The sequence below is a fragment of the Nannobrachium achirus genome (assembly GCF_963921795.1).
Source record: "Nannobrachium achirus genome assembly, chromosome: 2".
NCBI classification, from domain to species: domain Eukaryota; kingdom Metazoa; phylum Chordata; class Actinopteri; order Myctophiformes; family Myctophidae; genus Nannobrachium; species Nannobrachium achirus.
Window position 1 is genome coordinate 1,484,183 of NC_137811.1, and position 25,750 is coordinate 1,509,932.

The 25,750-nt window shown below is 41.7% G+C and overlaps 1 protein-coding gene across 1 annotated transcript in view; it reads left to right on the forward strand.

The window, feature by feature from the left end:
• Nucleotides 1-23,156, forward strand: part of LOC308294071 (transmembrane protease serine 9-like) — a 58,614-nt gene extending 35,458 nt beyond the window's left edge. Inside the window, exons 16-20 of the mRNA XM_080736785.1 lie at nucleotides 1,986-2,190; nucleotides 3,102-3,244; nucleotides 4,516-4,653; nucleotides 5,467-5,612; nucleotides 19,467-23,156. Coding sequence (XP_080592911.1) covers nucleotides 1,986-2,190; nucleotides 3,102-3,244; nucleotides 4,516-4,653; nucleotides 5,467-5,612; nucleotides 19,467-19,631 — 797 coding nt within the window. The 3' untranslated portion in view covers nucleotides 19,632-23,156. The remainder of the gene's footprint in view (nucleotides 1-1,985; nucleotides 2,191-3,101; nucleotides 3,245-4,515; nucleotides 4,654-5,466; nucleotides 5,613-19,466) is intronic.
• The last annotated feature ends 2,594 nt before the right edge of the window (nucleotides 23,157-25,750 follow it).

The following is a 25,750-nucleotide window of genomic DNA, read 5'->3' on the forward strand; positions in this document are numbered from 1 at the left end:
AATGGGTCCATATAGGCATCCTCCTTATTTTCATATCTTTGCTACTTATCTTTTTGTTTTTGCATCATTAGAACATCTAAAATACAGATCTAGATGATGCCATGTAAACATCCTGGGCAAAGTATACATTTGGCCCCTGATGACCAAAAACTTCAATGGAGTCACATTCCATCAATAGACTAATGGGGATTTCAACCCCAGAATGAGTTACATAGTCAGGGAATTTTAATAAAACCCTGGGAATAAATTCCTTACCAAACAATTTCTTCACCAATGTGTTCGTAAAGGTGTCTAGTAACATATCTAACAAAGATTGAAATTCAACATCCCTAGCAAAATATTTGACAGCTAGGGTAATTATGGGTCTCATTCACTTGTACACATGTACTATAAGGGAAAAAATCACTCACAAAAATATGCTTTAAGGGTTCCATTGCCCTCATGCTATGTTAGGGGTCTAACTAGGTGTTTTTAATTATTCTGCATCCATTGCAAGCATTTATTTTGCACGAAAAACATTCATTGGGCCAAAATCAGACGCAAAAAAACGTTGGTTTAGTGATGAGTCATCACTTTTCACAGTTGTATGGGGTCCATTTCTGGCCCAAGGAAGGTTTTTCGTGCAAAACAAATGCTTGCAATGGATTCGGAATAATTAAAAACACCTAGTTAGACCCCTCACATCCCACTTAAAGCATATTTTTGGGAGTGATTTTGTCCCTTATAGTACAGTGTATAGTAAGTGAATGAGACCCAGAATTGCCCTAGCTGTCAAACATTTTGCTAGGGATGTTGAATTTCAATCTTTGTTAGATACTGTATGTTGCACATTGATGAAGAAATTGTTTGCTAAGGAATTTATTCCCAGATTTGACAGGTATTCTGATAATATTTCATGACTAACAGTCTCAATACTGGTACTGCCTCCTGGGTCTGGTCTTCTTGAACACAAGGATATGAGAACCAAGATGGTGAGTGGTTCCTATTATAGGTTACAGGTGACCGAATGTCCCTAAAATCATTATGCTCCATGACTTAAATGGATGTTTTACTTCTTGGGTGATTGTCTTGTCTCTCCTGACTTTTGTGTGCACCACAGACAATTGAATATTTAGATATTTGATTTTGATTAATTTGATCAGACATATGGAGTGGTATATTTTGGGGGGACTTCAGTCTCCTATAACTCGGCCCAGGAACCACTCACCGTCTTTGTTCTCACATCCAATAGTTCAAAGGGACCAGACCCAGGTGTCAGTACCAGTGCTGTAGCTGTAACTCATTCTAGGGTGAGTTAAACAAGGCACGAATCCCCATGAATTCATGGGATGTCACTCCATTCACTTTTGGGTATTTTTTAGGTCACCAGGGGCCAAATGGATACTTTATCCAGGACTTGTACATGTGATCATAGACTTTTGTATTTTAGATGTGCAAGGGATGCCAAATATACTTATGAGTAGAAAAGAAAAGAAAAATAAGGGAAGTGTGTCTTTGAGTACTAAACAGTTTTCTGTAATGCTGGCCACTAATTTGCATATAGGAATAGACTTACCCCTAATTTAAAAAAGAAATGTCTTAATCACATTGTCTGGCCTTCAGAACATGGATCTAGACACTTTATTTGTCAGCTTTGCTTGCCTTGTTACAGAGTTATTGAAAGGGATATTTCACTTAAATAAAATAAACATTTTAACCATGATAGATTGAATGAAAACACCCATTCGTTTTCCTGGTGAATACTGATGCCATCCTAATACACAAACAGGCGGTGTTTTTTTTTAAAATATCTTTTATCGTTTGTTTTTAATAGAATAAGAAAATTATTAAAAATGAATGAAAAAAGTTATTAAAAAAGAAGAAAAAAATACACAATCTGCTCACGTATTAGGAGGACGTCAGGAGTCAACAGAAAAAAAGGACGGGTGTTTTCATTAAATCTATTGCACAACCTTCTTTCCATTGCCCTCATGCTATGTCTCCAGAACTCCCAGCCCAGTTCTCCCGGTGCGGCAGGCTTGACCCGTTTGTAACCAGAGTCGCTGGAGGCAGGCAGTCTCGTCCTGGACTTCATCCATGGCAGGCGTCGCTGCAGACCAGAACCACTGGCAGAACCACTGAGCCGTTCGTACACACCTGTGGAGGCGTCCTCGTTGCATCCTGTTGGGTTCTCACTGCTGCTCACTGCATGTAAGCTGCTCTGTATTCACTGCTGCTCACTGCATGTAAGCTGCACTAAAGGCTATATGGATTCATGAAATCTCATTATGCAATCTAGTTCTGCACAGATTTTTCAATGGATTATTATTATTATGGATTATCGGGTATGTTTAATAACATGTAGGGAAATCTAAATTCTGAAAAGGCATAATTTCCAAGATGGCGTCCACAATGTCTGACGGGAGCTTAAAGGACAACTTAGTTTTCTTTTTTTACAACAAGGTTCATATTTTAGATTGTATTTAGAGAATGATGAGTGTTAAAATGTTTTCATTTACTTCTTTCTATTGTTTTAGCAATTTTAATTACTTTGAGTTCAGTGCATGGGGGCACGTGTGCAAGTGCCTAAATGTGTCTTTTTTTTTAGACACAATAAACCAGCGATTTCTTTTTGACCTTTTACAGTAATACTTCTAGCCCCCATAAGTCACATCTGCCCATGAAAGATTGTGGTGCATCTTGGGAATGGGCTTATTGTATCTAAAAATACATATTTAACCACTTGCAGGCATGCCCCCCCCAATGACTGAAATTGCTAAACCGCAGACTTTCTGTTCCTGGAAATTTAGAATGATGTAATGAAAGCCATTGTCCTCGCGGTAATAACAAAAAAGAAATTATTATTTTTTCTTTATTTTGGGGGCTTTTGTGCCTTTATTTAAAGTGCAGGCAGACAGGGGAGAGAGAGAGAGAGAGAGAGAGAGAGGATCGTCGGGAACAGGACTTGAACAGGCTACTTTAAAGCCCAAAATTGTTTCATTTTACCGTGAACATGTTTGAGGACCAATTATACGAAGATAGGTTGACAATGGTTGAAGTTATGCTTTAAGTAGTAAGTATAGTTAGTGCTGTTAGTCATCATCAATCATGTGTTTCTCCAGTTTTCCCAAGGACATGCAGGTGGTCTTGGGTGGAGTGAACATTAGCGCACATGAAGAGTATGACCAGGTCATCCCTGTGGAGAGAGCCATCGTTCACAAGGATTACAGGACAACAGACCGCGGCACTGCTCATAATGACGTTGGTGAGGCCATGCGTTTACATAACTATCAAGCCACTTACCATTCTGAATGTATTGACATAACAACAGTATGAAGAAAGCTTACAACGTTGGTCAACAAATAGGCTGTTAGCTAACCCAATGTAGAATGTGTGCCATTCAGAGCAGCTTTGGGCAGGGACATGCTGGCCATTGGGAAAAGCGGGACAACTCCCAAACGGGCGGTTCATTCCCGGCCGGTCCAGGCCGGCCATTAGGAAAAAAAATAAAAATAAATGTCGGCATTTGTTCCATTAAATAAATCGTCACTGTGGGGCAGAAACCTCGTATCTCCAAGTTTCAAATGTGTAGGTCTACATTTTTTCGCGAAGCAAAGCCCTGCTTCATCATACAAGGCCGTCGCACAAAAGTAGTGAAAACAGCAGATCTACAAGCACACAACGTGCTTGTAGATCGGCTGTTTTCACAAGTTTAAATCATTTTTTAAATGATAAATACAAAACAAATGGTTTTGGACATACAAGGTTTCCACCCGACACCGACGAAATATAACTCATGTAATTGGCCCACTGGCTTGTCACTTTTTCTTTGAGTAGCAGCAGCGCTATAGAGAGAGATCTCTCTGCAATGAGGGCCTCTCCAACTCTTTTTCCCGGGCTGAATCAGGGGCCCAGCATGTCCCTGGCTTTGGGGTGATTGTTTCTCCTTCTAATTTAATAACGTATCTTTTGTAGGCATTATAAAGAGTCCAGACCACATGTTATAAGTGATCAAGACAGGAAAGAGTAAATAAAAATAGCACAAAAGGTTTGAGAGTTTGTGTTTGGTGGTTTATTTCTCTGTTTTAACAATCGGGTTTCCCAAAGCATGTCGTACCGCCGTCATAGACGTAGATGTATGGGTAACGCCTGACACTGGTTCCCCTGACACATCACTGTGACATCACAGTGAGGTCAGATACTCAGAGCAGGGATCTCCATATATGGGCATAAACAGGTTGACATCACAGTGATGTCAGATACTCAGAGCAGGGATCTCCATATGGGCATAAAAGGGATTCTGTCAGGGATCTCCATATATGGGCATAACAGGATTGTATCCCAGATGATGCCCTGTTAAGAGAACCACAATAGCAGAATCCATATGGCCAAGACAGATGGCCAAGACAGATGGCACGGGCGAGGTCGCTTTTCGCCCTTATAGGCGTCTTACTGGTTTATTCATTTTCATTTAATAAATGATGACATCTATGTAAGTCAGAGATGCTGACGTACATCTCATTCATTGTGTCTCAGCATTGCTCCAGCTGAATGTCACCGACTGCCCGTTCTGCGCCAAGGAAACCCGCTATGTTAAAACTGCCTGTCTGCCAAACCAGCGCTTCCCCGATGGGAAGGTGTGTACGATCTCTGGATGGGGCAGCACTGACCATGGTACGTATCCAACTACTCACTACACTACCGCTCTGTTTAACCTGCTAACCTGGGCTGATCCTAATGTAGTCATTTCTGATCTCGTCCCTCCTTGTCACTCCTAATGAGAATCGTAGCACCTCCATCTCCGCCTCCTATTGTTTTGTCAGTGCCGTCGTTTCCAAGCTGGCTGGTATCACTATAGCCTCTTTTCCACTGACATGGCCCAACACCACACCACTCCACACTGCCCACTTGTGCCAGGTTTTCCACTACAAGGACCTGGGTAGAGTGGTGTGCAAGTGGTACTAAACGTGGTAAAAAGTATCCAATCTAGAGTAGGCTGATGACTGATCACTCACTGACTTTTCATTTAGACCACCATGATATAGTTGTAATACATGATAATAGATTATATTGTGTTATAATAACCGCTATTATAATCTATTATAGGGTATTATAATTATCATAGTAATACATACATACTTTATAGTGTATTATAATCACAGTTATAATCCATTATAGTGTATTATAATTAGGATAGTTGTAATACAAATTTATATTGTATTATAATCACACTTAAAAGAGTCATTTTGTGTAATGGAAAATGTAGATATTTTTATATGGTGAGGTGTGGTGTAGTGTCATGTAGTGTGGTGCTAAAACTGCAGTCGAAAAGGGGCTTTAGTGCACATGTAGAAACTCCGGCATTGATTAAATCTATTTAATTACTTGAAATCTTAGGTTGGATTTATATGTATTTTTTGTGAGTAACGTTGTGCAACATTGTGTCCAGTCTTTCTTTCATTGCCTCTCTGTGTTCTTGACCTCCAGTGTCCAAGCCAGACAAGCTGCTATATGGCCGCATTCCCTTGATGTCTAAGCAACGATGTGTGGAGAGGTTTGCAAGCGACAGCCACCTGCTGGACGATACCATGATCTGCGCCGGAGACTTGGCGAAAGGAGTTGATACCTGCGAGGTTTGTGTGTGTCGTGTGTGTGTGTGTGTGTGTGTGTGTGTGTGTGTGTGTGTGTGTGTGTGTGTGTGTGTGTGTGTGTGTGTGTGCGTGTGTGTGTGTGCAGGGACGTGCTGGCCATTGGGAAAAGCGGGACAACTCCCAAACGGCCGGTTCCATTTTGGGGGCTGTGAGGCCAACAAAGTAAATCGTCACTGTTGGGCAGAAACCTCGTATCTCCAAGTTTCAAATTTAGATTTTTCTTCGCAAAGCAAAGCCCTGCTTCATCATACAGGGCCGTTGCACAAAAGTAGTGAAAACAGCAGATCTACAAGCACACAACGCACCGCGAGGCGTTGTGTGCTTGTAGATCGGCTCTTTCACTAGTTTAAATCATTTTTAAAATGATAAATACAAAACAAACGGTTTTGGACATATAAGGTTTCCACCCGACAACGACGAAATATATAAAAAAAATAATAATAATGAGGGCCTCTCCAACTCGTTTTCCCGGGCTGAATCAGGGGCCCAGCACGTCTTGTGTGTGTGTGTGTGTGTGTGTGTGTGTGTGTGTGTGTGTGTGTGTGTGTGTGTGTGTGTGTGTGTGCGTGCGTGCGTGCGTGCGTGCGTGCGTGCGTGCGTGCGTGCGTGCGTGCGTGCGTGCGTGCGTGCGTCTGTGTGTGTGTGTCTGTGTGTGTCTGTGTGTGTACATGTGTGTTGAGAGAAAGACCACAATGGAAACAAGCCTGTTTTTTTGTTGTTTTTTTCTTCTTCTTTTTTTTTCTCCCAGTGTTTTTGTCTTATATGAATCAGAATCAGAATCAAACTTTATTGTCACATCACATGGGTGAAGTTTCAAGCTCAATCGGGGAGTAAAGTGCATTCAGAAAAGAAAGTGGATCATGTGCTTAATAACTAAGAGTTATAAATGTATCTCTAAAGGAGAGTCCAATAAAAACATACATCAGGACAGTGGGTGCACAAAAACAGATTCGGTTCAGCCTAGCTCTCATTCAGCATTCTCATCGTTGCTGGATAAAAGCTCTTCCAGAGTCTGGTGGTACTGCTCCCTGCCTGGCCATGGGTTCCGCAGCGTTTGGAACAGGCCATGGCTGGGGAGGTAAATGTTCTTAATGATGCTCACGGCCTTAGACGCACATCGTCTTCCGTGTAGATCCTGGATCGGAGGAAGCCCCCCCCCCCCCCCCCCCCCACGATGCGCTGCACCGTACGCACCACTCTTTGCAGTGCTTCTTGCTCAGCTACTGTACAGTTCCCGAACCAGGCGGTGGTGCCACTCGTCAGTATGCTCTCAATGGTACTGCGGTAAAAAGGGCTCACTCACTTTTTTAGACGCCGGAGGCAGTAGAGCTGTTGTTGAGCTTTTTTCACCACCTGGGTGGTGTGTGTGGCCCACTTGAGGTCCCTCGAAATTTTTATTCCCAGGAACTTGAAGTTCTCGACTTGTTCTACTGTGACTCCGTTGATGGCAATGGGTGCGTGCTCCTCCTCCGTCCGCCTAAAGTCCACGATGATCGCCTTGGTCTTATTGACGTTAAGAGTCAGGTTGTTGTCCTGACACCACAGCGTCAGGTTTCCCACCTCTGCTCTGTAAGCCGCCTTGTCATCATTGTCAATAAGGCCCATTACAGTCGTGTCATCAGTGTATTTAATGATGACATTCCAACTGTGTGTGGCTGTACAGTCGTGGGCAGGCCTGGAATTTCGTCATTTTAGGGGCAAGGCCACTTGGCCTTTAGTGTTGCCAAATTTTTTAGGGCACAAATGCCAAGTGCCAGGGCAGGAAGGCCATCAATCAACAGTGATTTTAAGTCCACGCCTTGACGGTCATAATTAATTTTGCTTTAAAGATTAAGTACAAACAAAAACTGTTGACATTTTAGACTAGTTTGTCATCATGACAATTATTTTACCCCTTTATTTACCCCTTTATTGGAAAAAGATTGCCATGTAATAATAATTATTTCACACGTGGGTGTACAGGGAATATAGGAGAGGATTTAGCACGCATCCCTGGGGGCTCCTGTGTTGAGAGTCAAAGGGTCTGATGTCAGATGTTGCCCATTCTCACCACCTGACGGCAGGCCAGACAGAACATCCAGGATCCACCTGCACATGGACGGGTGCAGGCCCAGGTCCTTGAGTTTTGTGTCCAGTCTGGTGGGAACGATCGTGTTGAATGCTGAGCTGTAATCCACAAAGAGCATCCTTACATATCTGTTCTTCCCCTTTGTCCAGGTGAGACAGAACAGATTGAAGGGCCAAGGCAACTGCGTTGTCGGTAGATTGGTTTTGACGGTATGCAATGGATCCAATGTGGCTGGCAACACGGTGCAGATGTAGTCTCTTACCAGACGTTCAAGGCACTTGCCGACAACTGGAGTAAAGGTGGCCTTACATTAACAGTTCTGCTGCCGTTGACAATCCTTACCGTCATTGAAAGGGTTAAAATCATGGTGCTGTTGACGGTGAGGACTGTGAATCTTACTGTATTTACAGTAAAGGTATAATTACTTACTGTACGTCGCTTCGGTCCCGCCCGCATCGGTAATGTCCGCGATTTGTTTACAACACACATCGGGCGTGCACGCGAAGTGAACGTCCTCCATAGTAAATCCATTGAGAGGCCCATAAAGAGACTTCATTTACTCCAAAAGAGACATTTTTATACAAAGGGTGGTCTGCATACTGTACACAATAGACTCGGCTGGGCGCAGCCATGTTTCTCTTCTGGACCCTCACTGTCATGTGACTAGATGATGTAATCGTTGCCGTCAAGTGATAATCCAAAAAAACAAAAACAACCCTCTTCCGGCCCTTCAAAATAATAGTGGCGGCCTACGGAGAAAGCGGCGCGGCACCAAGCATCCCTTCAGATTAAAAGGCAGTAGATGTTTTAACAGATAATCGGGCGCGATTGAATCGGGTAGCATTAAACACTACAGGATAATTGTTTAAGAATATCAGATAACAGGTTCACACAAGCCGTTTTGAAAAGGCGGGGTCTCCGCACGCTACAGGATTCTATCCAGATTGAGTCGGGCCTGAACACAGCAATAATAAATAATATAATGAATACAAAATGCCACAGGGCTTTTCTGAGAGCTGTGCCTTGCAACACGCACGCATATGCACAAACACATTAACACATTGGCCGCCATTTTAACATTGACTGTATGGCTCTCCTGCCATTTTGTTTAATAAAAAAAATTATATATTTTTTTTATATTGATTTTTCCTAAATTCTGTATTTTTTCGACAATGTCATACAGTACCTGAAATGAAACAGGACAACCTCTAGTCTCACCAAAAAATAAAATAAATAAATAAAAAGCTTTTTTTTCTATAGTTGCAGCCATCTCAAAATAGCCATTTTTTACCAAAATCCAGCTATAATTGAAAAAACTGGAGATATTGACCTTTTTGTGATCGATCGCTTTTCAAGTGGATAACTCACTTGATATTTGTCTTTATGGCTTCAGGCATTATCAGATAAGTGTACTAATGTAATTATGTAATAGGATTTCTTTTTTTTTTTAATTTTCTGTTTAGAAAAATGCAGAGAAACATATTTTTATTGGCTATGTCCAGTGTTGGGCAATATTACTTGGGAGAGTAATCGTTACTTATTACTTATTACACCTTGGGAAAAGTAATAATATTATATTACTTATTACTTGGAATCAAGAGTAATATCTAATATATTAAGTTATATTACTTTTTCTTTTTTTTACCCCGCAAAAGAAAATAAATGTAGGCCTACAACATAATCTGTTTAGCCAGCACCTTTTAGAACTGAATCAAATTTATTGGAACAATAAGAGTCTCTGGGATGCAATTAAAAATAGGCTATATATAATTAATGACAGGCTTTGTAATTAATTAATCGCAAATAATCACATTTTAATCGCACATCAATATTTGACCTGGGAACAGTGATAAACCTTTTTAATGGATTTTGGTATACAAGCGAATCAATTAATAATTAATATATATAAGCTAAGCAACAACACATTGCTTATTTTTATTACATTTAAACACCCCAGTACTTTAGTATTTTGATCCTAGGCTCTGTACTTGGACTGCTCTTTCTCCTCTACACTCTACTCCTCAGAATAAATAAATATTAGGGTTTAGTCAGTGGTGATGTAAATAAAAGAAATAGACCGTAAGCCACTGGGGTTGGTCGGTACCAACTGAGGGGATTAATGCTCATAGTGATTTTTGTCATGGTATACATGTCTAGAGTTAGAAAATATGTGATAGCCTTGCACCAGAGGTAGCTTTATGGGTGCTATCATGCATTTTATTTTATAACACTAGGCGAAAATTACTTGGGTCAATTTATGAAAACATACTACTTAACCCCCCTATATAAAAGGTTTTTCAACTAGTTATGTTACCTCTAGGCATGCTTAAGAACACACTAAAGATGTAGGAATGTATATGTCTTATAAAGCCATCATTTTCAAGATGGCGTCCAAGATGGCTGCCTGGAGCTTAAATAGCGTTAGGATACTGTTCAACCTATAGAAAGGTGGTATTGGTTATCTAACCCAAGGTTTTAGGGTTCAATGAATGTGGCTGAATCAGTGAAATTACCATCAGTTAATTATTTATTGCCAAATCGATTGTATTGCAATGATCCAATGATTGTACATCATTTTGTTAAAAATAACAAATTGTATTTCAGTTGTGTGAGGGAATCTGTGAACTTATGGTGATTCATATGGGTACCTGGGGGGCATACTGTAGGTGTAGATTACAGTTATATATTCAATTGCCATTCAGTCTTAGACCTATGTGCTAAAGGTCAGGTTAAGGTCTCTCACATCTTATCACTCCTTATCCAGGTGTCCAAGCAGGCAGCAGCTATAGTCACTGGTTGACATGTAGAGTGTTCACCTCACAATTGACATGTTTAACAGTCATTCCTCAGCTGCATTGCAATACTGTTGCAAAGTTCAGCGCTGGAAATGCATGTGTTTGCATAGGGCTGCCAGGCAAGTTCAGTGGTAATAGTCTTGAGTGTATCAGCTGCACTCTGAAGTGGTTTGTATCAACTAGACCAAAGGCATTTGAACAGATACAGCAGCAGGTTACTTGGACACTGTGCATCCGACTGGCTGACTTTGGGTAGACAACTTAATTCTTCCTACTGTATACTTCCCATTCACCAGTTTGAACATGCAGGGAGACACCTTGTCAATAGGTTGTCACCTTTTCTCTCATGACACATGATGAAGTGCTTCTTCCGTGCTGGCCATGTGCAATATGCTTGATATCTCACCCAGTGCCTGCTGAGATGCATGGTCTCCATGCCATAGAAGCTAAGCTAGAACTTGTCTGTCAGCACCATAATGGATTCTGGATCACTGTCTCTGCTCACCAGTCTGGGGAGCAGACTGAGAGAGCAGGAATGATGCTGTCATGACACATGTGGGTAGAGTTGACTGACGCCTACCCAAAATGTGCAGTAACAGTAGTAGGGAGTCTAAGCACTGGTGTGTCTTGGTTGTAAAATATCGGGGTGTACACACACAGAAAGATCACTGCCCTCATCTCTTCGATCCCATTATTGGTAAATGTCCCCAACAATGTGCATGGTAATATCCTTTAACCACATAAGATGTCATCCTGAAGAGCAAGAACAGAGCAGAAGCTGTTGAGCATGGTGGACACCTTCAGTGCTGGTGATAGATAGGCTACTGCATTTAGTCATGATGAGGCAGACATCACCAAGACTTCCTAAATTCCTAGGCCCTGATGCAGCCATCTCTGGAACCTCATCCTTACATCCTTACTGTGTGCCAGTCAGGAGGTTGAAGGCCAGGAGGATGTGGTGGGTGGACTTTCTGATCCTGATTATGAGTTGGAGAATACAGATGTAGTTGCAAAAGATACATATTGCCATGTTATTATATAATGTTACTACTATTATTATTATTATTATTACCCTTATTAATGCCAGTTCTGTGTCATGCCAATGACAGTTTTCACAAACACTTTATTAAGTGAAAGATTAATATTCATCAAGTTGTTTCTATTTGTTGTTCTCCCAGAGGTCAAATGTTACCTTGACCTGACCTTTAACATGTGAGGTATGGATTCTACACATATGAAAACCAAGAAATTAGAGTACCCAGGTTTTCTATACTAGGACAAGTGGATCAAATAGTGGGCATTTGGGATATTTTCTTACACACTTGCACTATATTTTTGTTTAATGAATTTCACAATACATTTCCTTAGAATATATGTAAACATGGTTTAAGGAACTCTTTGTGTTACATCTTTCATGAAAACAAAAGTACATCTTGTGTAATGTAGTCACTACACTACAGTACATGCAGTATGTTGTCACTGCCTGTAATAGATACCATTTCTAGAGATGCTACTTAACAACTTTTTTTTCAAATTTTTCAAAGACAGGGCATCAATACTAAGGGAGAATCATCGGTTTGAAGTAGAATGCTTAATTTGGATTTTGAAAACTGTGTTTTGGCATGTGATTATAGATGAAGTGATAACACACAGAAAGCTACCCCAGATGCAAGGCTCTCACATATGTCCTAGTCCTAGGGATGTATACCTTCCCAAAAGTCAATATGAGAATCATTCCCTCCCAGATGGTACCGATGACCCCAAATTTGGGGCCCTGGCGTATTATGTCATAATTAGTCACTATATGTCACTGCCTGTAATAAAGAACAATTCTAGATATGCTAATTTTAACCACCTTACTGGACAATATATAAATATAGTCTGAACTTTATCCCAACCATTTTTCAAAGAGATAGGATGAACAATAAGAGAGAACCAGCCATCAGTTTGAAGTAGAAGTTCCATTCGGATTTTGAAAAGTTTTTTTGCATGTTATTATAAATGGAGTGATAACACACAGAAAGCTACCACAGATGCAAGGCTATCAAATTTTTCCTAATACTAGGGATGTATACCTTCCCAAAAATCACTATGAGAATCGTTCCCCCCAGATGGTACCGATGACCAAATAATGTGGAGCCATGGTTCACAGAGGATTATGTCATAATTATAGTCACTATGTTGTCACTGCCTGTAATAAAAAACAATTATAGATATGCAAATGTTAACAACATTAGTGAAGAATATATAGTCTGAGCTTTATCCCAACCATTTTTCAAAGAGATAGGGTCAATATTAAGAGAGAACCATCAGTTTGAAGTAGAATGTTCCATTCGGATTTTGAAAACTGTGTTTTGGCATGTGGTTATAAAAGGAGCGATAACACACAAAAAGCTACCTCCACTGCAAGGCTATCACATTTTTTCTAGTACTAGGGGTGTATACCTTCCCAAAAATCACTATGAGAATTAATCCCCCCAGATGGTACCGATGACCCCATATGTACGTTGCTAGCTCACGGTCTAAAAGGGGTCCTAGCTATTAGACAAGGATATATGGAGACCCCTGTTGTAACTCTGAGGACCCTAGGGGTCCCGGACCACATGTTGAAGACCCCTGCCTATATTATCCTTATAATAAATATTTTCTTTTCTGGCTTAAAAGTGTATTTTATAAGTGATGTGGAGGGCTCTGGGGGGTTCCCACTAAGCAAAGTGCGTAGGCTTTCAACTCCCTAAAACCATCTCTTTCGGTGAGTGGTGAAACTATGTGTATTTCTTATGTTTACATTTTACAACAGGCGAGAGGCTAGCAGTTAGCTGTTAGCACAAGGGCTAGTCTAGTGGAGGGCTGGAGGCTAAGCTAACGGCTAAACAGCAACATCGCATTGCGTTGCTTGAGGCTTGATGTGCTGTGGTGATATGCAAAGCATAATTTGCGAAGCCGTGCTTTTGTCCACGCTCCCGATTGCTTTTAAATGTAAATGTCCCAGCCATCCACTTAGCGTTTTCGAGCTGCTTGGGGATCCGCTATAGATGCGGTGGACGGGCCGCTTTTGGCCGTTTTGGCCTAGTTTTTTCGGGCTGCGAGGGGGTCCGCGGGGGTCCCCAAGGGTTGGGGACCCCTCGGGGACCCCCTGGGAGCCGGCCCCGTCCCTCCAGGTGACTCTGGGGCCGAGCTGTGTCGCGCGCTGTACACTGTGGACGACAGAATGTTGTGCTGTCTAGCCTGTCTTATGACTGTTGGACAGGCTGCAGGCAGCAACGCTCTCACCCCTCTAACATAAGCTACGTCATAACTGTGCGCAAGCTGCGGCAGATCTACAAGCTACACAGCATCTCTGTTGATATGTGTTATAGTTTGTAGGTCTGTTCTATTTTTGCATGATGCGGCAACTTCAAGTAACGGGTAACGAGGGCTTTTTTTTGCGGAGTAAAGCGTTACATATTACCAGTTTTGACAGAGTAATACCTTATATTATTCGTTACTGGATAAAGTAATAATATTACAGTAATATATTATTAGTAATTCGTTACTGCCCAACACTGGCTATGTCTGACCATACACTCAGCAATTTCACATACTATATTGCAGTATAATGTGAGTATTTATGTGAGCCCCCACTTGGGGGCGCTTTCTCTCTGTCTCTATGTGTCTCGGATGGTTTTTGATCTGTACAGGTGCACACACACAAATAGACATCAAAGGGGGCATGAGTCTTTTTTCTAACATATATTTTTTCGAAAATAGCAGATCTACAAGCTCTACAAGCTCAACACATCGCTCTGTGACACATTGAGAGCTTGTAGAGCTTGTAGATCTGCTATTTTCACATTCTAGGACATAGTTAGAAAAATGTCTCCCCCTGTCCCTAAAAAATCCTCTGCACTGCCCTGCTAAACGTCTTTGCTAACGAGGCAAGTAGTTGATCTCTGTTGCGTCTTTTGAGGCTTCATCGACAGTAGTTGTTTGTTTTTTGGGGGGAGCGTGGTCCACGGACCGGCTGGTTCCCTGAGAAGTGTTGGCTGGAGACCAGGGTAGTGAGAGGACGGGGACCCCCTTCGTGATCGCCAGGGACCACTTCATTTGTCTCTGACAACTGGATGTCGTGTGAACTTATGTAACAAATGATCGATTGATTTTATAACTTATGTAACAGTTGATTATCGTGTTCCCACTGCTCTGCCTCTGCGGAGCGAAGCGTTGGGCCCGCGGACCCCCTATTGGTTCCGTTAGAAAGGCGACCAGGGACCCCCCTTTGCAAAGGACTGCTTGTGGACTAACATACCATTACAAAAAAATATATTATAGCCTGGATATATGGATTATAAACCTTGGTGTGGATTCTAATCAACCATCATCATTCTCAGGTATGTTTTAGAAGCATTTATATGGCGAATTGGCGATATTTTTTTTGTGTCTTGAGAGAGAGAGAGAGAGAGAGAGAGAGAGAGAGAGAGGCAGATCTCTGATAGCACTATTTCTTTATGGGACTGTGTGCTGATCAGGGGGACCACTGAAACAGACACAGTGGTCCGTGGACCAGCCAGCTAAGAGATGTACGCACACACACACACACACACACACACACACACACACACACACACACACACACACACACACACACACACACACACACACACACACACACACACACACACACACAGCTGTTCTAACACTTTTTTTCTTCTCTTTTTTTTCCGGCTGCCAGCCTTGTGTACTCAAATGCGTCACTTTGCCAGTTCACTGTGCGTTATGGGGAGATTTATACATTTGTATTGCAATTTATACATTATTACAGTCTTTTTTTCAAACACACTTACTTTGATGTGTGATATTTTTGGTTTCCTTTTAAGACAGAAGGCTCAAAATTTGTCACGGGCTGGGGAAGAGTGTAATTAAACATTACATTATATAAAAGCAAATTCTCGGGACTATCGGGCCTGGCGGGGAACGACATTGGGATTTTCTCGGGACTATCGGGGGAGACGGGGAATGAGTTAATGTTATCCCCTCACTCAACACACCATCACCTCACGCAACGGAAAAAAAAAGCTTCAATATGGAAGTTGCGTCCCATTTTGACGATAATATGAGTTCACTTTGACATGTTTCATGTCCATCCATGGATCAACTCTGACTCTCCCCCTCTCTCTACTGCTAAACTACGTAGTCAAGTGCTGCGTGCCGCCTGCTTCTCATGATGGTGCCTGATTTATGATTAGTCCTATGACTGTGTAGCGCACAGAACAAACAGATCTCCAAGACCAAACTGTGTCCCTCCGAGCCACGTTGTAGGGCTTGTAGATCAGGCTGGGCGTGTACTTTGACTTGCAAGGGCAAAGCGAGATGTGTGCTATTCGCAGTCTGTGACTGCAGTGTAGCGGTTATTTCTGCTGTTTGTGTTTGATAGTGTCCTAAAACAAACCCGCTACCGTTGAGTTTTAATTCCAATCCCAATCATGATAAGACCTAATGGATGGACGGACGGTATGAAAAGTGTGTCTGTGTGTGTGTGTGTGCGTGTGTGAGTGAGAGAGAGAGAGAGAGAGAGAGAGAGAGAGAGAGAGAGAGAGAGGAAGAGATGGAGAGAGAAAAAGAGAGATATCTGTTGTTGCTCATACTATGTTCAGACTTGCGTCCATCAGCGGCTGTGTTTTCTCTCGGCCCCCTGCTGCTGTTCCAGACCAGTAGTGATCCAGGAAAATATCAAACATTTTTGAAAAGAGTCGGGCTGGCCCCGATCGTCCTCCGAGCCACTCGGCTGGGCTCAGACTGGATCTGTGAGCCCTCACATTAGACGAAAATTATGCCCGATAGTCGGGCTCGATTCAGTCGCAGGCTGCCCGATTGTTGGGGAGGGTAATTAAATGCCCCAATTGTCGGGTAGTGTGCGGCCGCTTTAAGGGCCACCGGTCCCCAGTCATTCAAGCACTGCACCTTGGAGCGCTTTGGAACCGGGACCACGATGGCTGACTTGAAACCGTAGGGGACCACGGATTGGGAGAGGGAGAGGTTGAAGATATCGGTGAACACTCCTGCTAGCTGGACTGCACACACCTTAAAGGTGTAATCAGTGATAATGAAAGTGGCCGGGGGTCATCTTGTCCCTTACTGGCCTTACAGCATGGAAATGTTTAGTTTTTTATAGATTTTTAACACCATTATAATGTTCTCATTTTGATCATTAGACGCAATCACTGAATATCGGTAGGCCTACGTCTCCAGCTTCAGGATATGTATGATACTGATTGTGGGCTCGCCTGTAAGGCGAGCACACTTTAGATATTGTCATTATTTATAGTCAGTCAGTCAGTCAGACAGACAGACAGACAGACAGACAGACAGTTCCCCCCCAAAACTTCGGTTCCTTTCTACTCCTACATACTTAGACAGAAAATGAAAATAAAAACATCAATGTGTTCAGCTTACTGACGTATGCTATTATTTTTTACAGCAATCGGCCAAATGGTGGCGCTGTAGGAAGCCTTCGAAAGTGCGAACTTTGAACAGGTAGAGCTCATGCTGTGTTTTAAGTACAGCCATGAAACCTGTATACACGTATGCGTCTCCTCATGCTGAACAACTTTTACGCTCTGACTTTTGACCTCTGACCTTTAGATCCCCCAGAATTTTGAATTATATGAAAAACAGTAAAAATCTATCTCCTCCTGGGATTTTGGCGTTACGCGCACAAAGCTTTTTTCTCATGAACTTTGGACCAATACGGTCAAACTAGTCTGGTCGGATTTCTTTTAAAGTGAAATATATTTTTTTATTAATTCAATCAATATTGCGGTTTTATGCAAATTATTCTTCTGCCTCTAAATCATACATGCAAAGTTACACGTTCATGGCATTTGGCAAAGATGTAGAGGGTTAGTCAAAGTATCACAGAAACCAATTTCATTCCAATCGGCCAAAGGGGGGCGCTATACGAAGCGTTTGAAAATTCAAACTTTAAACGGGCATAAGTCATGCCTCGTTTCGTTTGAAGACATGCAACTTGCTTACACGCGTGCTTTGACTCAAGCGGAAGACATCTGTGTCTTTGTTAAGTAAGCTCCGCCCTTAGATTGTCCGCCATTTTGAGCAGTTTGTAAAACGCTTAAACCCGCTTTAATTCTGGAATTTTCGCGTCACGTCCACAAAACTTTTTTTACATGAACTTTGGACCAATATCTAAAGATCTGTCAGATCGGATTTTTTTTTAATTGAAACATGCTTTTTTAATAATTCAATATTGCAGTTTTATCAAAAATTATTCTTCTGCCTCTAAATCATACATGCAAAGTAACATGTTCATGGCATTTGGCAAAGATGTAGAGTGTTAGTCCAAATATCACTAAAACCAATCTTACTCCAATTGGCCAAAGGGGGGCGCTATATCATTTTGAGCAGTTTGTGAAACGCCTAAACCCGTTAGGATTTTTTTTTTGTTTCATTTGCATGAAAAATTCTACACACAATCTAAGGACCTTTATCTCATATGCCTATGAAATGCACACACACACACAAAAAAAAAATATATATATATAGCTGCAAGCAGCGATAAAGTGGCCAAAGCCAAAAACACCTCAAATCATGAACACAGCCTGCAATGTGCGTGAAATCTTGCAAGCACATTCCCAATAGGTCAAGGAACAGATACCACCCTTCTCGCATTGGCCTGTTATAGTGCCACCAGCGGGTCAACTTTTGCACAACACATTTTTGGAACAAAATAGACCAATCTTTGACGTCAGTTACGTCAAAGAGAGCACTGCCTGCGATCTTGACATTTTGTACTTTTATAGCCATTGTTTTCTGGCTTGAAGCAAGCCCACAATTGTTTCGAAGGAACAATATTTTCTAGTTTACTACGAGACTGTGGCATTTTATGAGTTCAGTAGTTTACAATCTAGGCATTTAGCAGACGTTCTTAATTCAGAGCGACTGTGGTTCTCAAAACTTTTATTTTGACCATCATAACTAAACATCATAACATAACTACAGCCACACTCTACCCTGATTGGTCGAGGACTGGCTGGCCACCTCTGAAAACCGAATCTAGCTATGATCGCAACACGGGCCATGGTGGAAGTCCTTATATGGTCAGCACACATTCTAGTGATGAGAATGAATGGAAAATGTACCAATTATATTTTTATTTGAATGAAATACAATCACTGAATATACCTTTAAGCACACGGCCTGGGATGTCATCAGGGCCCGCAGCTTTTCCAGGGTTCACCCGCTAGAAGGCTCTGATATTATCTTGAATTCTTCTGCACATGTCGGCCTCTATGATGGTCAGAGGGCTTGTCTCCGCCGGTGGTGCAGGCCGTGGCAGATTGCTGCTTCCTGGGTCACTCTGAGAACGATATGTGGCTCTGTTTGAACAGAATGGAACAGAGCCTTCATTAGCATGATTGGTAACACCTATGAAGGAAGTAAGGAGGAGTCCCAATGTCTTTCCAGTATGGCTGTGGTGCATAGAGCCTCTCCCCAAGAGGGCGATAGCAAGAGGGCGGAACAGACCCGTACCTCCCGTTTCTGCGTGACGTAGGAGGATACCTTTTTAGGAGGCGGAAGCATGTTTGGAGTCTATTCATTTACAATGAGAGAGCTAACGTGAACACAGAGCAAAATAATAGTTCAGAAGCTATGGTCACTGAACTAAATATTGGACCCGATCTTCAAAAGCCACATAATATTAACAAAATTGTCATACTAAAGTGGCTTTTTTTCAGCGACAGAACAACTTAAACTCTATTATTGCTCTTTATCTGTCCCAGCAACACACTCTCGCGGGATCTATAGCACCAGTAAACAGGACGTGCGCGAGATTTGCCGTCAGAGACGGTGCCCACATAGGAGGCTTTTTGTAGGATTTGTGTACCATGTCGCACTCTAGTGGATCCAATGATGTTGAGCTATCTTCATAAATTAAATCTTTGCCCGTCCATAATGGTTCTTTCATTGTCCTTACAGGGTGATTCAGGAGGACCCCTGACGTGCAATGAGAACGGAGTTCACTACATCACAGGCGTGGTGAGCTGGGGGAATACGGAATGTGGTGGTGGCAATGGGACCCTTCCTGGTGTCTACGCAGATGTCCTCAGATACGTGGACTGGATTAATCAAATCATCTCCTAGAAAACCATAGTGTGGGTTTAGGTCTGCACATAAGCATGTTGTAAGACAAGCGCCACCTATATGCCTGAACGCTAACTTTAATTAGATTTGAACAACTTTAACCATCATTTAACAAAATAGCAGATATACAAGCTCACAGCGTGGCACCGAGTGCCGCGCTGCTAGCTTGTAGATCTGCTATTTTTGAAAAATCGTGAACAGTCTTTGAATATTTTTGACCCGTTTCTATAAATGTCTTCTGAATCCTTCTTCTAAATCAGTGGTTCTCAAACATTTTCATGTCAAGGACCCCCAGAATTACATGTATTTGGCCGCGGACCCCCATCTCAAAGTTTGTTGTTCCAGGGACCACCCAGAAGCAAATATTTGAGTTGGAAAAGTTTGCTTTAAAAAAAAAGATATATTCAAAGACTTGCAAAAAAAGAATCACGATTTTTAAAAAATAGCAGATCTACGAGCTCGCAGCATGGTACTCGGTGCCGCGCTGTGAGCTTTTATATCTGCTATTTTTCAATACTCAAAGGGATATTCCACTTTCAAAAAAAAAAAAAAGTAAAAAAAGAAAACGTTTGATCATTTTATCGTCTGCTCAGGCTTTTGTGAACACCCTGGACAGATTTTAATTGGCTTGATTCAATATTTAGATATTTGATATTCATATAACAGACAGTCCCCATCCAGGGCCCATTCCTATACAAACCCATTGTAACTTCAAACTCCATTTTAACTATGATAGATTCTTCAAAAACACCCGTCTTTTTTCTGGTGACTCATACTACCCTCCTAATACTGTACGTGTTCACAAAAGCCTGAGTGCACGATAAAATGACCAAAAGTCTTTTTGAAAGTGGAATATCCCTTTAAAGGTTCACTTCATGCAGCAACAATGATGCGAGGGGTGGCGCGTACCACACAGGCACCGCGGCGTTCTTTGCTACATGTCACTCCCCATCTCTCTCTCCCCGTTTACTGTCAGTCTACTGTGCTATCAATAAAGGCATAAAAAGCCAAAAAAAAAAACTTTAAAAAAAAAAGAAATTATGTGAGGGATAATCAGGTTGAGCAGGTAATTATTGAGAAATAAACCTTGAAAGGTGATTTCCTTCAGGTCCTCATCACCCTGAAGGAATACATTAATTAATACATTGAACCAAACCAAAACTATAAGCATTTTAATGGAATACTTATATTACCATATAAGCCTTATATGGTAATACAAGTACATTTAATGAATGTATGCGATTATCAAGCATAATAATTAATCAAGCATTTGACCATGCTGTGTAATACAAATTCTTAGTCTATGACTGCTACGACTTCTTCTTCTTCTTTTTCTTCTTCTTCTTCTTCTTCTTCTTCTTCTTCTTCTTCTTCCTTTTCTTCTTCTTCTTTGTCCCTTATGGTTCATTTTGTGTCATGGAGCCTCTAAATGACATATTTTGTCCAGTTTATTTTCACGATGATCTTTTCTTTCAGTCAGGACAGCTTTTTACCAATCTTGGGCCACAGCGTGTGTATCACGGGCGGTAGAAAGGGTCGCGTTTTGAACATGGTCATTGAAAAAGCTAGACCAGGAGAGGAATCCGCCATGTTACGTTACCTCCGCAGCGTCACTGGGAAAATAGTATCCATGATACGAGTAAATGTAATCCACGGATGTCCTGTTTATTTTTACGATAAAGTTTTCTTTCAGTCAGGACATCTTTTTATCAAACCTGGGCCACAGCGTTTGTGTCACGGTAGGTAGAAAGGACCGCGCATTGAACATGGTGATTGAAAAAGCTAGACTAGGAGAAGAATCCGCCATGTTACGTGTATCTCCGCCGAGACTCCGTTACTGGGAAAATACTACTAGTATCCATGATACATAGGAGTCGTGCTAGTCTGCGAGGGGAGGACGATAGAGTGCAGTGCAGGATAGGAACAGAAGCTTGTGATTGGCTGCAGGGAGACTGCACATCCTGGTCACATGTACCGCGCTGCATTTTGGGAAATGTAGTGTTTTTCCCATATTGTTGGCGTTTGATCACCGTGGTAGAGCCTTCATTGCGGTAGCAATGTACAGTAACTACAGTATTGTAACACGTGGGCACTGGGGCTGGGCGTCCAGAGACATCAAAGAGATTGGCGTGTAGACACCTCGTGGGCACCCGATGTGTTAAAAAAAAACACCATGACTGTATAAACTCATTTAGCTGGGGATCCCCTCATTACCCTGTACCCCCAAGGACCCCCACTTTGAGAACCATCGCTTTAGGAGTCTCTATCATCTATTTCCATCTGTGTCTGTTCTCAGCATCTTACGTCTTTCCAGTGGGTGCACCCCCCATTCCGACATCCCCCCATTCCGACACTAAGCCTATACCTAACCCTAACCTCTATGGAAGTGCCTCCACTCAGACAATCAGAAGTCAATGTCTGAATGGCAGCATGTCGGAATGGAGAGCGCCCCCCCCTTTCCAGTCATGACTGGCAGCTCCATCCTCAGCATCCTTCTCCCAATATAAAAAGCCCTCCTATCCTGCTATCCTCCACCCCTGTGTTGATTTTGAGTCTAAATATCATAAGATCTTAGTCGACTAAATCTACAGTTGATTTTGTCAACGGAAATGTTTGTCGAGTCTCGATGGTGATTTTACACATGGTTGTATGCTGAAAATAGCCAATCGACAACAAGCTCACAACGTGTCGCAGTGTGACGCGTTGTGACCTTGTAGATCTGCTATTTTCAGAGCACAACCAATCATGAAATGACTTGTCCTCTTCTCCACTAGTCCCTCCCTAAAATTTTAGTCTATTTTGTATCTGTTGACGAAATTGACAGTATTATTTAGTCTAAGTTTAAAATATCCTTGCTTAGTTTTTGTTTAGTTGTCATTTAGTTTTTGTCAGTGAGAAAAGGTAGTCAAGGAACAGTCATAGTTTTAGTAGACAGAAATCAACACTACTCCACACATGTCTAAACCATCTCAACCTGGCCTCTCTGGCCTTATCCTCAAACCTCCTGACCTGGGCTGACGTTCTCATGTGGTCCTTCCTGATCTTGCCCCTTCTTTTCCCTTCTGCCACCTCCAACTCTGCCTCCTGTCTTTTCATTGTTCTCCGTTTCCAACCTGCTTGCTCTCTCTGCTTCACCATCTTCTGCACTGTCCTTTACTTTAAACAGCTGAGCCCAGGTGTTTCAACTCCCATCACCTTCTTCACCGTTTCACTGTCTTAGACTCATTCACACACTTATTCTGTCTTACTGCTGCTGACTTCCATTCCTCTTCTTTCAGTGTAGACAAACTGAATATGCTGCCAATGTTAATAGAACGCTACGTTGTCCCATAATGCTTTACATTGTACATGCATCGTTGTGTAAAGACTAATGGGGGAATTGTTTGGTAAATGATGTATTGTAAGTGTCATGAGATGATTGTTTTGGTGGGGAAATTGGTTGACATTATAAATATAATTGATTTGACTGCCTTCACAGTACTTCCTCAAAGCAAAATTAAACAAATGTAATTCTATCAAAAACAATTGCTTATTATTTTTGCATTTTCAATACCAAACTCCCGGAAGCATTCTAAATCCTAAATCTACATGACATGGGAATGCCTTAATAAGTTTAATAAATCATTTATTATGCCATTATTAACAGTTAAATATGCTTTTAAATGTGAATACAACAATTACATATATGTGAAGCACAGAAACACACTTTTAGCAAGCTCTTTCATCTGGTTGACATAAAAAACAGGTTTTGTGGACCAAAAATAACAATTAAATATAGCTGCAAGCAGCGATAAAGTGGCCAAGGCATAAAAAGCAGGAAAGCAAAAAGGCATCAAGGGAAAGCAAAGAAGAATATCAAAGAAAAACTAGAAGCAGTGTTCTTCCGAACAGGACTCCGGCAGGTCAGGTAGGTTTTTTTTGGCCTAGTGGTGATTCTATAATAGGCCAAAGTGAAAAGGGTGCCACGTGTTCTTGGGCCTTTCACGGCAATCGGACGCTGCATGCAGGATTTGAAGCATTTTGTTCCAAAAATGTGTTTTGCAAAAATTGACCCGCTGGTGGCGCTATAACAGGCCAATGTGAGAAGGGTGGCATCTGTTCCTTGGCCTAGTGGGAATGTGTGTGCAAAATCTCACACACATAGCAGGCTGTGTTTGAGACATTTTGTTCAAAAAGGAGCAATCCTGCAAACCTTGGAATTCAATGTTAGCCAATTAGATAGAATATGATATCTGACAAATCCGTCATGATTACATCACTGTAGAGATACTGTGTACTGATTGTGATTTTCAGATAAAATCTGAAGGAGTAATATCGAAGAATGTGTTTTACATACTGTAAGTCGGCCTTCTGGTGGCGCTATAAATGGCAGATGTGAAAAATGCAGGGCACAGGTTTTTCCTTGGCCTCTGGGAAGTGTGCATACAAAGTTTTACACTAATCGGTGGTTATAGGTAAAAGCACAAATTGGCCTCTACACAACGTGTATGCAAAAGACTGTAGGCCTATATGCAACAGACATAAAAAAAACTGTGATACTATGCACCTGGACAGTTTGATGATGTACATAGTAAGCCTTGCTGAGCTATGAAGACCATATGAATCAGCCAGGCTATGAATCTCATAGGGCAGGAGCCTATCTCCTGTTTCTGTAGTGTAAGGCAGCTTGATGTACAAGTAAGCGCCCTGGACATGACGCTAGTATGTCGCAGGGAGTTACCCCCAATCCAACCCTTGATGCTGAGTTTCAAGCAGGGAGGCACTGGGTCCCATTTTTTAGAATCTTTGGTATGACGCGACCCAGGTTTGAACCCGGATCTCAGGGAAGACACTCAAACCACTAGGCCACTGAGCTGGTACATGATATCATTGCAATCCTTGGAAATCACAACATAGGTGTAGACATGACAGTTTGTATTATAATGCTTGTTTCAGGATTTATGATGCAAAATACATTATTTAGTAATGGCGGATATTAAAATGTGCATCAAGGGGGGTTGGGGGACATTTTTAGGAAGGCTCCATATCAGACATTGTTCAAGGAACCAAACTGTAATGTCTACCAAATGTCATGGTTTTATGCTTATATAAACCCCAAGCGAGATTCGATCCAACGACCTTCTGCATGAAAGGCATATGCCCTGACCACTACACTAGGCAGCCACAGGATCTATTAACCATGTTTGTGTAAAAAAAAAAGTTCTATGTATGCTGAGTGCCTTGATTTTATTGATTTCTTTTTTATATTTTGGAGGCTTGGGGTGAAATCAATCTGAGTAAATGTAATCTGAGTATTTCTGACATTTTCGAGTGATCATATTTTCTTTTACTCAGAACAGAAAAAAAAAACGGCCGGTAGAGAAGGGCTCATTTTAAACATGAACGTGATCTGGAGTTAGATCAGACGTGTCAACATTAAACAGTTTGACATACGCACACGCCATGGGCATCCAGAATGATAACATCAACTCAACCCAACGTGGGGTTTGAACTCACAACCATCCGTATATCAGGCACAGGCACTGACCACTACACTACGGCAGTCACACTTAACTTTTTCTCTGCCAGATGTTGTTATTTATTATTGGGTTTTGTGCCAGCAAAAGCACCTTACCTTTGCGATGTTATAGACAAAGATGTATTATTATTTTTTTCATTATTATTTTTTAATTTTCTCCTTAAAGAGGTGTACCGTGTACTTATACGGGAGCTGTTTCAACGGTACACACCCGCGCGACCCCTCATCAGTTTACAGACATCAAACCAAGGTACAAAAGAACAAGCCAAAGAACGTACAATTGGCATCGCGCCGCCGGGAAAAATGGGGCGAACGGGAACGTCCAAAGCATTGATAGAGTTAATGGACCTGTCATTTAAAAAAAAAAAAAAAAAGTTTCATGGATACAAAGTTTTACACTAATCGGTGGTTATAGGTAAAAGCACAAATTGGCCTCTACACAACATGTATGCAAAAGACTGTAGGCCTATATGCAACAGACATAAAAAAAAACTGTGACTGAGGAACTGGGTCCCATTTTTTAGAATCTTTGGTATGACGCGACCCGGGTTTGAACCCAGATCTCCCAGTCTCAGGGCAGACACTCAAAAACACTAGGCCA